This window comes from Pelobates fuscus, chromosome 12 (genome assembly GCF_036172605.1).
Source record: "Pelobates fuscus isolate aPelFus1 chromosome 12, aPelFus1.pri, whole genome shotgun sequence".
NCBI classification, from domain to species: Eukaryota; Metazoa; Chordata; class Amphibia; order Anura; family Pelobatidae; genus Pelobates; species Pelobates fuscus.
The window spans coordinates 124,871,159-124,890,015 of record NC_086328.1 but is presented as its reverse complement, the minus strand read 5'-3'; the positions used below and the strand labels follow the sequence as shown (position 1 = coordinate 124,890,015).

The 18,857-nt window shown below is 48.9% G+C and overlaps 1 protein-coding gene across 8 annotated transcripts in view; it reads right to left on the bottom strand.

Annotated features, from left to right (window-relative positions):
• Positions 1–3,156: 3,156 nt before the first annotated feature.
• The window catches only part of DGKZ (diacylglycerol kinase zeta), a 187,703-nt gene continuing 172,002 nt past the window's right edge, over positions 3,157–18,857 (bottom strand). For all 8 annotated transcript variants that reach the window (XM_063437883.1, XM_063437885.1, XM_063437884.1 and 5 more), the window contains 3 exons: positions 18,724–18,760; positions 17,313–17,412; positions 3,157–5,353 (listed from right to left, as the gene is read on the bottom strand). In XM_063437883.1, coding sequence (XP_063293953.1) covers positions 5,237–5,353; positions 17,313–17,412; positions 18,724–18,760 — 254 coding nt within the window. In that variant the 3' untranslated portion in view covers positions 3,157–5,236. The remainder of the gene's footprint in view (positions 5,354–17,312; positions 17,413–18,723; positions 18,761–18,857) is intronic.

Sequence of the window (18,857 nt, the reverse complement as noted above, 5' to 3'; positions counted from 1 at the left end):
CTGAAATAACTAGCAAAATGTGTACCTTTGTGTAATAGTGCAAAAACACATACTTTTGGCCTTAAGCATTAGAGGCATCAATATGAACTTCTCATGCAAGTGATATTCTGATAGGACAGGGATGACTAATGGTCAAATATTTGTCTAGAAAAGGATCTTGAGAGGTGTAGTTTTTTTTAAAGGGACACTATAGTCACCCAGACCACTTCAGCTCAATGAAGTGGTCTGGGTGACCGGTCCCCCAGGTTTTAACCCATCAGATGTAAACATAGCAGTTTCAGACATTGCGGGGTTAATCCAACCTCTAGTGGCTGTCTTCCTGACGAAATTCGCATCCAGCGTGCAGAACGTCCATAGGAAAGTATTGAGAAATGCTTTCCTATGGACTGTTTGAATGCGTGTGCGGTTCTTGCCGCGCATGCGCATTCCGCTCCACTCCACTCGGGAGCCGACGTCGGCCGGGGAGGAGAGGTCACCAGCGCTGAGGGAGCCCGCAGCTGGATTAAGGTAAGTGGCTGAAGGGGTTTTAACCCCTTCAGCGCCAAGGGAGGGGGACCTAAGGATAATATAGTGTCAGGAAAACAAGTTTGTTTTCCTGACACTATAGTGATCCTTTAACAGCTGTGTCCCTAACTCAAACCTATACATAGATTAGAAATATAATGGAAGACGCATCTATAGCTATTACCATCATTTTCTTTACTGGCTGTGATACAAGGGAGCATTACATGGTGTGGCCTCTCCTCCCTGGTACAAATCATTAATTTTGCTAGAGATCACTTGACCTATGGTCAATTCAATAAAAGAAACCTGTTTCAACCGAAAGGTTGTAAAAGGTATTGTCTAGAAAGTAAGGATATATTTTCATTTTCACCGGCTAGTCAAAGAAGCATTACAGGTGCTGAATATCAAAACACGAAGAAGCACTCCCCCCCCCCCCCCCCAAAAAAAAACATGCAAACAAAGAATTTATATCGAGAAGACTTCAAGAACAAGCCTATCAAAGTGCAAGGTAACAAGTGCAAGGCAACATGCAGCTAACAAAAGCTTGATGAAGGAGTTAAAGAATGGTCGGTCCGGTTGCCACCCTATTGATATCGTCTGAAGTATCATCATATATAGTTACTAATTGGGTAGAATGTGCCTTGATATTTACTGAAATTGGAATATCCTGGACCTTTTAAGAATAGCAAATGGCGTACACAATCCATGTGCTCAGAGTGGATGTAATAATTGCCATGTCTCTTCTGAAACCACAGGAAACAAAAAGTGCTGTAAATATTTCATTAGAAGATTTGTCCTAGGACCTAATCTATTGTTTGTCAAAGAACATGCACAGAAGTGCCACTTTTTCTGCCATCTCAGAGAAATCGGGTCAGCAAAAAAGAAGGAAGGACAATCTCCTGGTTGACATACAAACCTGAAACTACCTTCAAAACTGAACAAAGGATCTCCTAGTCTCAACACCCTTTGAGCTGTAGAAGTAGCAGCCAGATGCAAGATCTATGGGGAAGGCCTGACCTCTGAAAACTGAAAAAAATCAGAAAACTGTTTGAAAAACTTAGACCAAAAGGTTAGGATTAGTGAAAAACTCCTATTCAAGATGAACAAAGCCAGGGAGAATATGGCGGCAACAAGGAACTGTAAAGGGCTAATAGAGGCCCTTGTACAAACCTTTCAGGTCACACTTACACGCAGCTGGAGGAGTACCACTTTAAAATGTGTTCAGCTTTAAACCTTTTTCATAGAAGCCACCCATTGCCTTTTCTGATTTTTTTTTTTTTTTTAATAAAAATAAATAAAACAGATTCTGACTTGATTTGCTACTAATCTGTGGAGGTTTGAGCTTGCACATGCCACGTAGTTTTCTTGCAGGAAGCTGACTGTCCCGTACTTCTCTGGTATATGAAGCCAACAAGTAAACCACCCCACCATGGCTTCACATTGTTATCTGCCCAGATATTATTATTACTTTTTTATATATATATATATATATATATATTTAACGATTGGCCAAAGCAACTTTTACAAAACGAACGTTTACAGAACTACTTTGTCTTTAGGTTTAAAAAACAAAACAAAAAACTTTTCACAAACATTCAGCTTTGAATAACATTATTTTTAATTGTACATTTTAAATTTCGATCAGAGATCACAAATGCCCCTGTATGGTAGAGGAAAGATCCCATCATATGCCACTGTACATACTATATATTACAGATATTATGTGAATAGAACAGTTATTTAACCGTTTGCTACTCTGGCTACCCAATTATGGCTGCCTTCAGGAGGAAATTTGTTTTGAAAAAATAATCTTCGTCAACGTATATTGCTCATCTCCAGACACGTAATGCGAACAAATATTGAAACACCAGACCAAATAAAATGTAAATAGTTTTTATTTTGATGGCAAGAAAACAATATTTATATGTGACGAGTGTAAATCCAGAGTACCCATCCCCCTGGAAGGGATCAGGTGCAGACAGTGTGTACATACATTTTAAAAACAGTTAAAAGTATAACAAATACAACCGCTATATAAAGAATGGTCTCACTCAGAGATTCTGATAGAGAAACCCAGTATTGCACACACGCGGGAGGGGTGGGGACAGATGGGAAGGGGGAGGGTTTGTCAACAAGTTAAACCCCCCTCCTGCATCCTGAGAAACAGAAAAAAACCAAAAAAACAGCTGTAACCGTAAGTTTAAAACCTCACAATAATGAGAACCGTGTGTCACTTTGTGTGTTTTATGTCTGGCAACAACAAAATGAGTCTAAAGGTTACAGGTCCTGGATAAATACTATAGGATACGGGTGGGAGAATATGACTGAATCCAGGCAGTTGAGCAACAGGTATTTGAAATGAGAAGAGACACAAACATTTAGAATGATATGTAACCATTTTTTTTTTGCTGTGTGCATATCGTTCTAATGCATGCCAAACAGATGTACTGTACACCCAAAAACAAAACAAACACAAAAATAGCAGAAATTTATTACACACTGTGATTAATTATAAAACCCAATGGAGTAGTGTCCTTGCCAACACAAAAACAAAAATTAAAACAATTATAGCCACATGAACGTTTTTTTTTTTTAACCCCTTAAGGACCAAACGTCTGAAATAAAAAACATGTCATGTGTCCTTAAGGGGTTAAAAGTGTTCCATTAGCATCTCACTTAGCTAACTGCATGACCAGATCTGACGTGCACTGCCCAGCACACTGTGTACAAACGATGCAAGTAGAAACATAAAAAGTATATCTACACAAAAGACAAAAAAAAAAAAAAAATGAATATATATATATAAATCATCTGTAGAATGCTGAAATATTGCTTTAAATTCTATGTCCCTGTGCTTATAGTGCTGGGCAGGGCAGCGGTCACCCCCTTTCAGCATGCAGAGCCATCCTCTGCAGACATTTTCTGTTATCCATGCCTGTTATATATATATTGCAGTCCCCTGTGGCAGCAAGACCTGAACACAGAATCCAAGGACGACACTGAATCATCAGCCTCATGATCTGTAGAGAGTAGAGTTAAGCCCATGTCCTCTCTAGTAATTGTTCTTGATTGTCAAGCAATATCCTATTTTATTTTATTAATAAAATTGGAAATACTGTGTTTTACACCTGTGCAAAGAACTGGGTAAAAAGAGGTTTAAAAACCATTTTCATTTTTTTTTTCTCGTTAGGAAGAAAAACAAAAAAAAAAAAAAAACAAACAAACCCAAAACAAAACTTCATACAAAATGACAAATGATAAAAATATGCAATAAGTTAAAATTAAACAAAAACAGTTTCAAAACAAGTAAACAATCAAACATAATGATCTCAGTAATATAAGCCATCAACCCTAGCAAAGAAAAGGAGAGCTGGTAGCTGCTTAATCCACGGCACAGCAAGAGCCAATGGTACAATGACTGCTGCATGGTGGCTCACATGGACCAAATTTATTACAGTGATTACACAAACTTAAAATCAAATGAACCAGCACGTAGCAATGACTGGGCCAAGACGGCAGACAGGTCGAGTGTAAACATAGTTAATCACCTAACAGCAAAAAAACTAAACCAAATAAAAAGCTCAGGATGAAGGGCCTCAACCAGTCTTATCTCTTATTTACAGAATAAAAACCAAAACTAAACGCTAAACCCCAAGTGAGGCAATTTTCTGAAGGTAATGTTAGAAAGTTCACAGGTTTATGGACATCAAATACAGTAGACATGAATCTAAGGTTGGGACTCAGAGTCAGGACAACGGAACAATGATCTCCTTTACTAAGTATGCACAAATCTATCTGAGCATGTGTAAATACACAGCAAAACGTGCCTACATTTAAAGAGTGTAAGCCTCACAACAAGATTAAAACAAATCTAAAAAAAAGAAGTTTTTTTCCTGTACACAATGAATTTAATACCAGCGTCCGTTGACAGGAGGACAACATCATCACACGGAACATGTAAACTCTGCCCCCAAATGTACAGGCCCAAAGCACAAGGCTAAGATGTCCTTTACATGGGTCGGAGGGGAAGGAGGGATAAGCACAGGACCACTTCCTTGCCTACAAAAGCAAAACAGGAAATGGCCAAAGGGTCTGGTATTCATTAGTCTCCGATCCTGTCCTAGACAGGTCTACTGACACACAACTTAGCCTAGTACTAAGAGGACAAAAATAGAGCACGTTTGGGGGAGGGGTGCACAGTGAGCAGGTCGATATAAGAGGGTAAATTAGTTAAAGCAAGGGAATAAATGGGAAGTGGTACAATCCCCCTTGCAGGGTTTATGCAGCAAAAAAATATGTAAATATATATATATAGATCACGTTATTTCTGACTCCAGGAATACCATTGATGTATCAATCCTCTGTAGCAGATGTGACCAATTGGTGGCCCTGCAGAGGTTGTTGGAATAAACTCCCATCATAATAAACCAATCAGGAACCAGGTGCTTCTGGTGTACACTGTACTCCAACAGCAGCTGGTAGACTACAAGACCATCAAGAACATATATCGGATTAATCAACTACTCCACCTCCTTGAAAACACTGTTAGGTTCTGGGTTCAGATTGGAAAGGTTTGAGTGAGTGGCAGTGCATGATATTGGATGGGGTGAGGGTTGGGTGGTAAGGCATTAGGAGGATGAAAAGGTGCAGTTATCCCATTGGAGGGATTAGGAAGTGTAGGATTCTCCATAGGGAATTTAATGTCTCTTTCCGGGGGATCCAGTGTTCCCCATTACACTGCTGTCTCCTGGTCTTCCCGCTGGATCATTTGGTAGTGCTGTCTGTTCTCCAAATAGGCAGCTAGCTCGGGATCCTTTGCCTTTTCAGCCCGATTTTTAGGAGTATCACCCTAAAAGAAAGGGGGGGGGGGGGGGGGGAATAAAAGGTATTCATAAACCATGCACAAAAACATTGAATTTTTTTTTTTTTTACTAAAACCATAAATTGAAGGAGTTTAGAAAGGGGGCAATAAAAAATATGACCCTTGTCTGCCAGTTCACATGTTGTGCAGCGTAATGATAGGAGGCTAGGTGGTCATTTGGGATAAAACAGCTCAACACTTTGCACCACAGAGAGTGTAAAATGGAACTGTACCACCACCAGGTATTGAACTTGGAAACACTGCAGCAGATCATGGCCATGCTGTGAGGCTTGAACTACTCGGATCGGGACAATCTGTTTCTCATTGCAAGGAAGCTAAGTTCTCAGGGTCTCTGCTGCCTAAGTATTGTCCGAGACTCCTTCTGGAAGAGAGGGACGGACAGAAACAGAGAATGGAGAAATACCTAGTTCTCCAGCTCTTTACAATAAGACTGCGGAAAATGATCAGTGCAAGAGGAGTTAAAACCGAGGATTGTGTCTCTTTTTAAATGCAGGAGGTTTGCGAGTGTCTGAGTCTTCCTACATTTATGAGAATGTCTGATTTCATTAATAAAAGAGCTAGCAGTATTGCAAATGAGTAAGACAGTTTTTCTAAAAAAAAAGTGGCTTTGTCTATATGCTAAATAATATAAACAGCATTCCATTGGAACATTAGGTGATGATAAAACGAGTTTTGGTTAGGTCCTTCCTTATTTATTAGGCCTTGCAATTTCATTCAAGGGCCCTATTTAACCTTGCACTGCATAGAGTATACACACACCTAAATAAAACCATATGATTTATGTTTTCGTCTTGTAGCAATCTGAGTGTTCGGGGTGAATACTGGCTGCCCTTTACTCTGGACCTTTTAACTCTCCATGTGACAGCCACTTAAACAACTCAGCTTTTAGAACAGAACTGCTCTGCCAAAAAGCCTTCTAGCTATAACCTTCTCTTCCTTCTGGCACAGGATTCTTTGTCTTCTGGATCCTCGTCATATCATCATTGCTAGTACAAGAAAATGAGTTCTCATTACCAGGAACAGAGGAGGAAACAAATGGCAGTGAGGTGTGACAGAATTACTTGTATTAGGAGGTGAAGTATGATGGAACCAAAGAGCTAAAGTGCTCGGCCAATACATGTTCACTGGACGGCAATGGGAACAAAGTATTTCATTTCAGAAACAGACTGCATATAGGCCAATTAGAAGAGAGCAGCGGTCAGAGGCGGCCAAGAAGGGGAGAACAGCGGTCAGAGGCGGCCAAGAAGGGGAGAACAGCGGTCAGAGGCGGCCAAGAAGGGGAGAATAGCGGTCAGAGGCGGCCAAGAAGGGGTGAATAGCGGTCAGAGGCGGCCAAGAAGGGGTGAATAGCGGTCAGAGGCGGCCAAGAAGGGGTGAATAGCGGTCAGAGGCGGCCAAGAAGGGGTGAATAGCGGTCAGAGGCGGCCAAGAAGGGGTGAATAGCGGTCAGAGGCAGCCAAGAAGGGGTGAATAGCGGTCAGAGGCAGCCAAGAAGGGGTGAATAGCGGTCAGAGGCGGCCAAGAAGGGGAGAATAGCGGTCAGAGGCGGCCAAGAAGGGGAGAATAGCGGTCAGAGGCGGCCAAGAAGGGGTGAATAGCGGTCAGAGGCGGCCAAGAAGGGGTGAATAGCGGTCAGAGGCAGCCAAGAAGGGGTGAATAGCGGTCAGAGGCAGCCAAGAAGGGGTGAATAGCGGTCAGAGGCGGCCAAGAAGGGGTGAATAGCGGTCAGAGGCAGCCAAGAAGGGGTGAATAGCGGTCAGAGGCAGCCAAGAAGGGGTGAATAGCGGTCAGAGGCGGCCAAGAAGGGGTGAATAGCGGTCAGAGGCGGCCAAGAAGGGGTGAATAGCGGTCAGAGGCAGCCAAGAAGCGGTGAATAGCGGTCAGAGGCAGCCAAGAAGGGGTGAATAGCGGTCAGAGGCGGCCAAGAAGGGGTGAATAGCGGTCAGAGGCGGCCAAGAAGGGGTGAATAGCGGTCAGAGGCGGCCAAGAAGGGGTGAATAGCGGTCAGAGGCGGCCAAGAAGGGGTGAATAGCGGTCAGAGGCGGCCAAGAAGGGGTGAATAGCGGTCAGAGGCGGCCAAGAAGGGGTGAATAGCGGTCAGAGGCGGCCAAGAAGGGGTGAATAGCGGTCAGAGGCAGCCAAGAAGGGGTGAATAGCGGTCAGAGGCAGCCAAGAAGGGGTGAATAGCAGTCAGAGGCGGCCAAGAAGGGGTGAATAGCGGTCAGAGGCGGCCAAGAAGGGGTGAATAGCAGTCAGAGGCAGCCAAGAAGCGGTGAATAGCGGTCAGAGGCAGCCAAGAAGGGGTGAATAGCGGTCAGAGGCAGCCAAGAAGGGGTGAATAGCGGTCAGAGGCGGCCAAGAAGGGGTGAATAGCGGTCAGAGGCGGCCAAGAAGGGGTGAATAGCGGTCAGAGGCGGCCAAGAAGGGGTGAATAGCGGTCAGAGGCGGACAAGAAGGGGTGAATAGCGGTCAGAGGCAGCCAAGAAGCGGTGAATAGCGGTCAGAGGCAGCCAAGAAGGGGTGAATAGCGGTCAAAGGCAGCCAAGAAGGGGTGAATAGCGGTCAGAGGCAGCCAAGAAGGGGTAAGTAGCGGTCAAAGGCAGCCAAGAAGGGGTGAATAGCGGTCAGAGGCAGCCAAGAAGGGGTGAATAGCGGTCAGAGGCAGCCAAGAAGGGGTGAATAGCGGTCAGAGGCGGCCAAGAAGGGGTGAATAGCGGTCAAAGGCAGCCAAGAAGGGGTAAGTAGCGGTCAAAGGCAGCCAAGAAGGGGTGAATAGCGGAAAGAGGCAGCCAAGAAGGGGTGAATAGCGGTCAGAGGCAGCCAAGAAGGGGTGAATAGCGGTCAGAGGCAGCCAAGAAGGGGTGAATAGCGGTCAGAGGCGGCCAAGAAGGGGTGAATAGCGGTCAGAGGCGGCCAAGAAGCGGTGAATAGCGGTCAGAGGCGGCCAAGAAGGGGTGAATAGCGGTCAGAGGCAGCCAAGAAGGGGTGAATAGCGGTCAGAGGCAGCCAAGAAGGGGTGAATAGCGGTCAGAGGCCGCCAAGAAGGGGTGAATAGCGGTCAGAGGCAGCCAAGAAGGGGTGAATAGCGGTCAGAGGCGGCCAAGAAGGGGTGAATAGCGGTCAGAGGCGGCCAAGAAGGGGTGAATAGCGGTCAGAGGCGGCCAAGAAGGGGTGAATAGCGGTCAGAGGCAGCCAAGAAGGGGTGAATAGCGGTCAGAGGCAGCCAAGAAGGGGTGAATAGCGGTCAGAGGCAGCCAAGAAGGGGTGAATAGCGGTCAGAGGCGGCCAAGAAGGGGTGAATAGCGGTCAGAGGCGGCCAAGAAGCGGTGAATAGCGGTCAGAGGCGGCCAAGAAGGGGTGAATAGCGGTCAGAGGCGGCCAAGAAGGGGTGAATAGCGGTCAGAGGCAGCCAAGAAGGGGTGAATAGCGGTCAGAGGCGGCCAAGAAGGGGTGAATAGCGGTCAGAGGCGGCCAAGAAGGGGTGAATAGCGGTCAGAGGCGGCCAAGAAGGGGTGAATAGCGGTCAGAGGCGGCCAAGAAGGGGTGAATAGCGGTCAGAGGCGGCCAAGAAGGGGTGAATAGCGGTCAGAGGCGGCCAAGAAGGGGTGAATAGCGGTCAGAGGCGGCCAAGAAGGGGTGAATAGCGGTCAGAGGCGGCCAAGAAGGGGTGAATAGCGGTCAGAGGCGGCCAAGAAGGGGTGAATAGCGGTCAGAGGCGGCCAAGAAGGGGAGAATAGCGGTCAGAGGCGGCCAAGAAGGGGTGAATAGCGGTCAGAGGCGGCCAAGAAGGGGTGAATAGCGGTCAGAGGCGGCCAAGAAGGGGTGAATAGCGGTCAGAGGCGGCCAAGAAGGGGTGAATAGCGGTCAGAGGCGGACAAGAAGGGGTGAATAGCGGTCAGAGGCGGACAAGAAGGGGTGAATAGCGGTCAGAGGCGGCCAAGAAGGGGTGAATAGCGGTCAGAGGCGGCCAAGAAGGGGTGAATAGCGGTCAGAGGCGGCCAAGAAGGGGTGAATAGCGGTCAGAGGCGGCCAAGAAGGGGTGAATAGCGGTCAGAGGCGGCCAAGAAGGGGTGAATAGCGGTCAGAGGCGGCCAAGAAGGGGTGAATAGCGGTCAGAGGCGGCCAAGAAGGGGTGAATAGCGGTCAGAGGCGGCCAAGAAGGGGTGAATAGCGGTCAGAGGCGGCCAAGAAGGGGTGAATAGCGGTCAGAGGCGGCCAAGAAGGGGTGAATAGCGGTCAGAGGCGGACAAGAAGGGGTGAATAGCGGTCAGAGGCAGCCAAGAAGCGGTGAATAGCGGTCAGAGGCAGCCAAGAAGGGGTGAATAGCGGTCAGAGGCAGCCAAGAAGGGGTGAAAAGGCAGTGGGAGGCAGCCAAGAAGGGGTGAATAGCGGTCAGAGGCGGCCAAGAAGGGGTAAGTAGCGGTCAAAGGCAGCCAAGAAGGGGTGAATAGCGGTCAGAGGCAGCCAAGAAGGGGTGAATAGCGGTCAGAGGCAGCCAAGAAGGGGTGAATAGCGGTCAGAGGCGGCCAAGAAGGGGTGAATAGCGGTCAGAGGCGGCCAAGAAGCGGTGAATAGCGGTCAGAGGCGGCCAAGAAGGGGTGAATAGCGGTCAGAGGCAGCCAAGAAGGGGTGAATAGCGGTCAGAGGCGGCCAAGAAGGGGTGAATAGCGGTCAGAGGCGGCCAAGAAGGGGTGAATAGCGGTCAGAGGCGGCCAAGAAGGGGTGAATAGCGGTCAGAGGCGGCCAAGAAGGGGTGAATAGCGGTCAGAGGCGGCCAAGAAGGGGTGAATAGCGGTCAGAGGCGGCCAAGAAGGGGTGAATAGCGGTCAGAGGCGGCCAAGAAGGGGTGAATAGCGGTCAGAGGCGGCCAAGAAGGGGTGAATAGCGGTCAGAGGCGGCCAAGAAGGGGTGAATAGCGGTCAGAGGCGGCCAAGAAGGGGTGAATAGCGGTCAGAGGCGGCCAAGAAGGGGTGAATAGCGGTCAGAGGCGGCCAAGAAGGGGTGAATAGCGGTCAGAGGCGGCCAAGAAGGGGTGAATAGCGGTCAGAGGCGGCCAAGAAGGGGTGAATAGCGGTCAGAGGCGGCCAAGAAGGGGTGAATAGCGGTCAGAGGCAGCCAAGAAGCGGTGAATAGCGGTCAGAGGCAGCCAAGAAGGGGTGAATAGCGGTCAGAGGCAGCCAAGAAGGGGTGAATAGCAGTCAGAGGCAGCCAAGAAGGGGTGAATAGCGGTCAGAGGCGGCCAAGAAGGGGTAAGTAGCGGTCAAAGGCAGCCAAGAAGGGGTGAATAGCGGTCAGAGGCAGCCAAGAAGGGGTGAATAGCGGTCAGAGGCAGCCAAGAAGGGGTGAATAGCGGTCAGAGGCGGCCAAGAAGGGGTGAATAGCGGTCAGAGGCGGCCAAGAAGCGGTGAATAGCGGTCAGAGGCGGCCAAGAAGGGGTGAATAGCGGTCAGAGGCAGCCAAGAAGGGGTGAATAGCGGTCAGAGGCGGACAAGAAGGGGAGAATAGCGGTCAGAGGCAGCCAAGAAGCGGTGAATAGCGGTCAGAGGCAGCCAAGAAGGGGTGAATAGCAGTCAGAGGCAGCCAAGAAGGGGTGAATAGCGGTCAGAGGCAGCCAAGAAGGGGTAAGTAGCGGTCAAAGGCAGCCAAGAAGGGGTGAATAGCGGTCAGAGGCAGCCAAGAAGGGGTGAATAGCGGTCAGAGGCAGCCAAGAAGGGGTGAATAGCGGTCAGAGGCGGCCAAGAAGGGGTGAATAGCGGTCAGAGGCGGCCAAGAAGCGGTGAATAGCGGTCAGAGGCGGCCAAGAAGGGGTGAATAGCGGTCAGAGGCAGCCAAGAAGGGGTGAATAGCGGTCAGAGGCAGCCAAGAAGGGGTGAATAGCGGTCAGAGGCCGCCAAGAAGGGGTGAATAGCGGTCAGAGGCAGCCAAGAAGGGGTGAATAGCGGTCAGAGGCGGCCAAGAAGGGGTGAATAGCGGTCAGAGGCGGCCAAGAAGGGGTGAATAGCGGTCAGAGGCGGCCAAGAAGGGGTGAATAGCGGTCAGAGGCGGCCAAGAAGGGGTGAATAGCGGTCAGAGGCAGCCAAGAAGGGGTGAATAGCGGTCAGAGGCAGCCAAGAAGGGGTGAATAGCGGTCAGAGGCAGCCAAGAAGGGGTGAATAGCGGTCAGAGGCAGCCAAGAAGGGGTGAATAGCGGTCAGAGGCGGCCAAGAAGGGGTGAATAGCGGTCAGAGGCGGCCAAGAAGCGGTGAATAGCGGTCAGAGGCGGCCAAGAAGGGGTGAATAGCGGTCAGAGGCGGCCAAGAAGGGGTGAATAGCGGTCAGAGGCGGCCAAGAAGGGGTGAATAGCGGTCAGAGGCGGCCAAGAAGGGGTGAATAGCGGTCAGAGGCGGCCAAGAAGGGGTGAATAGCGGTAGGAGGCAGCCAAGAAGCGGTGAATAGCGGTCAGAGGCAGCCAAGAAGGGGTGAATAGCGGTCAGAGGCAGCCAAGAAGGGGTGAATAGCGGTCAGAGGCAGCCAAGAAGGGGTGAATAGCGGTCAGAGGCAGCCAAGAAGGAGTGAATAGCGGTCAGAGGCAGCCAAGAAGGGGTAAGTAGCGGTCAAAGGCAGCCAAGAAGGGGTGAATAGCGGTCAGAGGCGGCCAAGAAGGGGTGAATAGCGGTCAGAGGCGGCCAAGAAGGGGTGAATAGCGGTCAGAGGCAGCCAAGAAGGGGTGAATAGCGGTCAGAGGCAGCCAAGAAGGGGTGAATAGCGGTCAGAGGCGGCCAAGAAGGGGTGAATAGCGGTCAGAGGCGGCCAAGAAGCGGTGAATAGCGGTCAGAGGCGGCCAAGAAGGGGTGAATAGCGGTCAGAGGCAGCCAAGAAGGGGTGAATAGCGGTCAGAGGCGGACAAGAAGGGGAGAATAGCGGTCAGAGGCAGCCAAGAAGCGGTGAATAGCGGTCAGAGGCAGCCAAGAAGGGGTGAATAGCAGTCAGAGGCAGCCAAGAAGGGGTGAATAGCGGTCAGAGGCAGCCAAGAAGGGGTAAGTAGCGGTCAAAGGCAGCCAAGAAGGGGTGAATAGCGGTCAGAGGCAGCCAAGAAGGGGTGAATAGCGGTCAGAGGCAGCCAAGAAGGGGTGAATAGCGGTCAGAGGCGGCCAAGAAGGGGTGAATAGCGGTCAGAGGCGGCCAAGAAGCGGTGAATAGCGGTCAGAGGCGGCCAAGAAGGGGTGAATAGCGGTCAGAGGCAGCCAAGAAGGGGTGAATAGCGGTCAGAGGCAGCCAAGAAGGGGTGAATAGCGGTCAGAGGCCGCCAAGAAGGGGTGAATAGCGGTCAGAGGCAGCCAAGAAGGGGTGAATAGCGGTCAGAGGCGGCCAAGAAGGGGTGAATAGCGGTCAGAGGCGGCCAAGAAGGGGTGAATAGCGGTCAGAGGCGGCCAAGAAGGGGTGAATAGCGGTCAGAGGCGGCCAAGAAGGGGTGAATAGCGGTCAGAGGCAGCCAAGAAGGGGTGAATAGCGGTCAGAGGCAGCCAAGAAGGGGTGAATAGCGGTCAGAGGCAGCCAAGAAGGGGTGAATAGCGGTCAGAGGCAGCCAAGAAGGGGTGAATAGCGGTCAGAGGCGGCCAAGAAGGGGTGAATAGCGGTCAGAGGCGGCCAAGAAGCGGTGAATAGCGGTCAGAGGCGGCCAAGAAGGGGTGAATAGCGGTCAGAGGCGGCCAAGAAGGGGTGAATAGCGGTCAGAGGCGGCCAAGAAGGGGTGAATAGCGGTCAGAGGCGGCCAAGAAGGGGTGAATAGCGGTCAGAGGCGGCCAAGAAGGGGTGAATAGCGGTAGGAGGCAGCCAAGAAGCGGTGAATAGCGGTCAGAGGCAGCCAAGAAGGGGTGAATAGCGGTCAGAGGCAGCCAAGAAGGGGTGAATAGCGGTCAGAGGCAGCCAAGAAGGAGTGAATAGCGGTCAGAGGCAGCCAAGAAGGGGTAAGTAGCGGTCAAAGGCAGCCAAGAAGGGGTGAATAGCGGTCAGAGGCAGCCAAGAAGGGGTGAATAGCGGTCAGAGGCGGCCAAGAAGGGGTGAATAGCGGTCAGAGGCGGCCAAGAAGGGGTGAATAGCGGTCAGAGGCGGCCAAGAAGGGGTGAATAGCGGTCAGAGGCGGCCAAGAAACGGTGAATAGCGGTCAGAGGCGGCCAAGAAGGGGTGAATAGCGGTCAGAGGCGGCCAAGAAGGGGTGAATAGCGGTCAGAGGCGGCCAAGAAGGGGTGAATAGCGGTCAGAGGCGGCCAAGAAGGGGTGAATAGCGGTCAGAGGCGGCCAAGAAGGGGTGAATAGCGGTCAGAGGCAGCCAAGAAGGGGTGAATAGCGGTCAGAGGCAGCCAAGAAGGGGTGAATAGCGGTCAGAGGCGGCCAAGAAGGGGTGAATAGCGGTCAGAGGCGGCCAAGAAGGGGTGAATAGCGGTCAGAGGCAGCCAAGAAGCGGTGAATAGCGGTTAGAGGCAGCCAAGAAGGGGTGAATAGCGGTCAGAGGCAGACAAGAAGGGGTGAATAGCGGTCAGAGGCGGCCAAGAAGGGGTGAATAGCGGTCAGAGGCGGCCAAGAAGGGGTGAATAGCGGTCAGAGGCGGCCAAGAAGGGGTGAATAGCGGTCAGAGGCGGCCAAGAAGCGGTGAATAGCGGTCAGAGGCGGCCAAGAAGGGGTGAATAGCGGTCAGAGGCAGCCAAGAAGGGGTGAATAGCGGTCAGAGGCAGCCAAGAAGGGGTGAATAGCGGTCAGAGGCAGCCAAGAAGGGGTGAATAGCGGTCAGAGGCGGCCAAGAAGGGGTGAATAGCGGTCAGAGGCAGCCAAGAAGCGGTGAATAGCGGTCAGAGGCAGCCAAGAAGGGGTGAATAGCGGTCAGAGGCAGCCAAGAAGGGGAGAATAGCGGTCAGAGGCAGCCAAGAAGGGGTGAATAGCGGTCAGAGGCAGCCAAGAAGGGGTGAATAGCGGTCAGAGGCAGCCAAGAAGGGGAGAATAGCGGTCAGAGGCAGCCAAGAAGGGGTGAATAGCGGTCAGAGGCAGCCAAGAAGGGGTGAATAGCGGTCAGAGGCGGCCAAGAAGGGGTGAATAGCGGTCAGAGGCGGCCAAGAAGGGGTGAATAGCGGTCAGAGGCGGCCAAGAAGGGGTGAATAGCGGTCAGAGGCGGCCAAGAAGGGGTGAATAGCGGTCAGAGGCGGCCAAGAAGGGGTGAATAGCGGTCAGAAGCAGCCAAGAAGGGGTGAATAGCGGTCAGAAGCAGCCAAGAAGGGGAGAATAGGGGTCAGAGGCAGCCAAGAAGGGGTGAATAGCGGTCAGAGGCAGCCAAGAAGGGGTGAATAGCGGTCAGAGGCAGCCAAGAAGGGGTGAATAGCGGTCAGAGGCGGCCAAGAAGGGGTGAATAGCGGTCAGAGGCAGCCAAGAAGCAGTGAATAGCGGTCAGAGGCAGCCAAGAAGGGGTGAATAGCGGTCAGAGGCAGCCAAGAAGGGGAGAATAGCGGTCAGAGGCAGCCAAGAAGGGGTGAATAGCGGTCAGAGGCAGCCAAGAAGGGGTGAATAGCGGTCAGAGGCAGCCAAGAAGGGGAGAATAGCGGTCAGAGGCAGCCAAGAAGGGGTGAATAGCGGTCAGAGGCGGCCAAGAAGGGGTGAATAGCGGTCAGAGGCGGCCAAGAAGGGGTGAATAGCGGTCAGAGGCGGCCAAGAAGGGGTGAATAGCGGTCAGAGGCGGCCAAGAAGGGGTGAATAGCGGTCAGAGGCGGCCAAGAAGGGGTGAATAGCGGTCAGAGGCGGCCAAGAAGGGGTGAATAGCGGTCAGAAGCAGCCAAGAAGGGGAGAATAGGGGTTAGAGGCAGTCAAGAAAAGTGAATAGCAGTAAAAAAAAAAGTCACAGTTTTTTGTTGGGGGATACATAAAATAATGATAAACACAAATAAATACATGATACAATTCTGACAAAATTTTTTGAAATGAATAACTGATCATAGGGTATAATGTAAATAACCTAGCAAGTAAGCTCAGTGAGCAGATCCCTAAACCCCCTCTGTTCCTGTGCATCCAGCTCATCTGGTTACAAATACTGGTCTGTTAGTCCAAACATTGTACAGCGCTGCGGAATTTGTTGGTGCTATATAAATAATAATAATAATAAAGATAATAAACATAGATCATATTTGGCCTGTATGGGGATTGGGGGTGTAATAAAAACATAGAATTAAAAAGGGAATTTTGAATCCAAATGTGGGGAGGGGGGGGAGGGGAGTTCCAGCATTAGGATCCAAACCCAATTGCTGAACACCTTGTACTACATGACATGTGAAAGTCTATCGGATTTTGTAGCAGCCACGCTTATAAGTGCAGTTTCTCGGCAACAGACAGTTTTACCCAGCTCTAGAAAAGCTCTTTCAGTACCTGTCTCTATGGAACGTACTACGCGACCTGCAGATGTAAAGGGGGGGGGCGCAGTTTGGGAGGGTGAACCTTTTGCCTGCAGCTGTCTGGAATCTGGAATTCCTCAGCCTCTGCCTTAGCCCCTCTCCCAACACTTCCCGCTCCCTGGCCCCCCCTCCCCTGTCTGTCTCACACCCCTACCAATCACCTCTGTATCAGCAGCTGTCATGGTTGGGGGGGGTTATAGTTAGAGAAAATACAGAGTGTGAGAAAAAAGTGTGTGGTGGTGGGGGGGTCAGTACATCAGAAACTTAATGTTTTGTACCATTCACAGGACTTGTTGTTTTGCCAAATGTCAATACTTCATAATGACAATGTCCCAGCCCCCCTCCCCCCTTTAATCAAGGTATGCTAAACAAAAGGGTTAGTCATGGTCCTAACCTAAATTACTGTGAATTACTGGAACACAACTCATCCTTGTGTTGAGCTTTTCATTAATTGTCAGCTCCTTTCTAATGTCTGGGCTTTAGCAAAGTTGATGGCTGACAGCCTGTGATGAAACGTGTTTGGATCTGTGCTTTACTGTACAGAGACGAAGAGCAGTACTGGTTAAAACCAAGCACAAGTCTTTAAACCAAATAGCACAGTTCATCAAATGTCCTGCCTACCAACTACAAACGCTGGAACTCTAGTAAATGCATTAACCCTTTCTCTGTTAAACGATTCTCAGTGCCTTATGTAGACACACACATCTGTCTTCTATGTGACACCTAGGCCACGGATTAGGTTCGAGACAGTTGCAATGCCTCACACTATTCTTGCTGCAGTCCCTGCTATTGTAAAATTAGTATTTGGTTTGTATCGAGAGAGAATCAACACCACAATTCACAGCATCCCTATTTGGATGAAGTATGAAACGCGTTAAGGTAATTGTCTTGCAGGAGGTGACAATTTGGGTTACTAACTAGCGGCATCCTCATGCTTTTCTGCTAAATACATTTTAACTAGGATTACGAATACAAATTTTGGATTTTATAAGAGCACATTGATTTTCGGCCTACATTCTCCTCTGCTACACTAATCAATGACTTACAGGATGGCTGGTTCTCCCCACGTCAGGCTGGCGAGTGAAGCATTTGTGCTTTATGATTGCAGCATTGAAGTCTTAAGGACTCTTGGGAACATACTCAAAATAGGCACTGTATACTACAAGGGGAATAGCAGCCGTTTGTTATTTATTAGACAATATCTATGGCTCTCTGACAGAAATCAAATGAAACTGCTTGAAAGTTAGAGAGCCTTGAGCAACATAAAAGTGGATCTTTTATGTCAGTGGCCCACTAAATACATGTCATGTTTATTCTACTGCAATTATATAATAGTTTTAATAGGTTCTGATCCACTGCTGTATAAATATTCAATTCTACCCATTTTTATTAAACAGTGCTGTATACAGTTGGACATCGACTCTGTAAATGAGTCTTCTCCACCTACAGAATTCCACAGTATGGACACACCTGATAACGATTATCATAATCACCCAATTTCCGAACCCTCAAGTTACCTGCAAGTCTGTTTTCATCAGTGATGCTCCCGCCTCCACGATATAATGACAAATTGTGCGCTGGCGTAAGGATGCAGCAAGGTGCAGACCGGTTTCCCCACTGAAAATACAAACACAGGTTGGGAGAGCTTAGACATTTAGCCTATTTTATGCGTAAGGGAGCAATACTCTGGTCAGGCTTCCCCAAACAAAAGAGGTGCGTGGTGAGCGCTAGTTAAGGACGCCCCATAAGGCTCGATCACAAATTTAATGATTGACCTTTTCTCTACATGCAAGATGCAAAACACGACTGGTACTGCATTCAGTTCCCAAATATGCTGCAAAACATCTTGCACTCCGATAGCTAAAAGGACAATCCAGAAGAAAACAAAATAAAATGACTGGCATGCAAAATGCTGACAATCTTGGAACTGGTATTCAACATTTTGTTCGGATAGTGTGACGTGTGCAGTGGGCACACAGAGAACACTAACAAATATCTCCTGTTGAGATGAATGGGGAGGAAGGCATTGCTCTGTCATGCACGTATTGTATTACCCCATTCAGCTCTAGGGGAGTTTCTTCGAACAGGATTGGCTGGAAAAAGAGAGGAAAAAAGAGAGGGGGTAAATGTAGATGCAGACCAGGAGAAATGTTGCAAGGTATTCAGAGGGAAAGTAGTAATACCAATGTTTTATAGTTCATTGGTTTAAAATTAATATCAGTGTATTGTTAATTGTTTTTAAACAGGTTTAGATTACTTCGGAACGTTTCTCATTTCGAATCTGCCCAGTTTGGAGGTTTGCCTAATTATTAAATCACCCTCATCAAGTTCTCGTGCATAACCTATGAATCACAGCCTATAAAATAAATTTACTACAGAAACATTACCCAGCGCTCTACAGAGTGCTTACGGAGTACGTGGTAACACCGGATGGGTCTATATTCAGTGGGGGCTTAGCTTGGTCTATTTTTTTTATTTTATTTTTTTAAGATGTCAGTGTCTGTAATGTGGCTCACATTACAGAAACCAATGAACACATTCTTTAATGAAGAGAAAAAAAATAAATAAATAAAAATAAAGCACTCTTTTAGGGCTGCAAATTTGTGCTTCCCGGCAGTGTAAGTTTTATTAGCCTCACTGTTACCTAGAAAAGTCGAGGATGTTCCATATACAACTTATTGATGAAACGCGGTTTTATCCCCTTTCTAGAACGGTCACAATGACTAAAATAAACAGCACACTATCCTGCTGGTGATCCTTTATAGGCGTTTGATTGGAAAGTCATTGTCGTCATGTGTATTTAACTCTCTGAGAAGCAGAGCGATGACTGATGCACTGTGCTGGACACTCAAACCGGCAGAGAAAAAAAAAAAAAGGGGGGTGATGTCTGCGCTTGTCATAGAATTAAGCGGTAGGCTTTAAACTCACTTTTTCAATTCTGCAATGTCCAGGATTTCAGATGGAGCTGGAAAAGGAAAATACAAATTATTAAAAAACAACAGTGGGTGGGAGATATTAATGTGATATGCAGGGAGGAGATAACAAGAATGCAGAAATGAGGA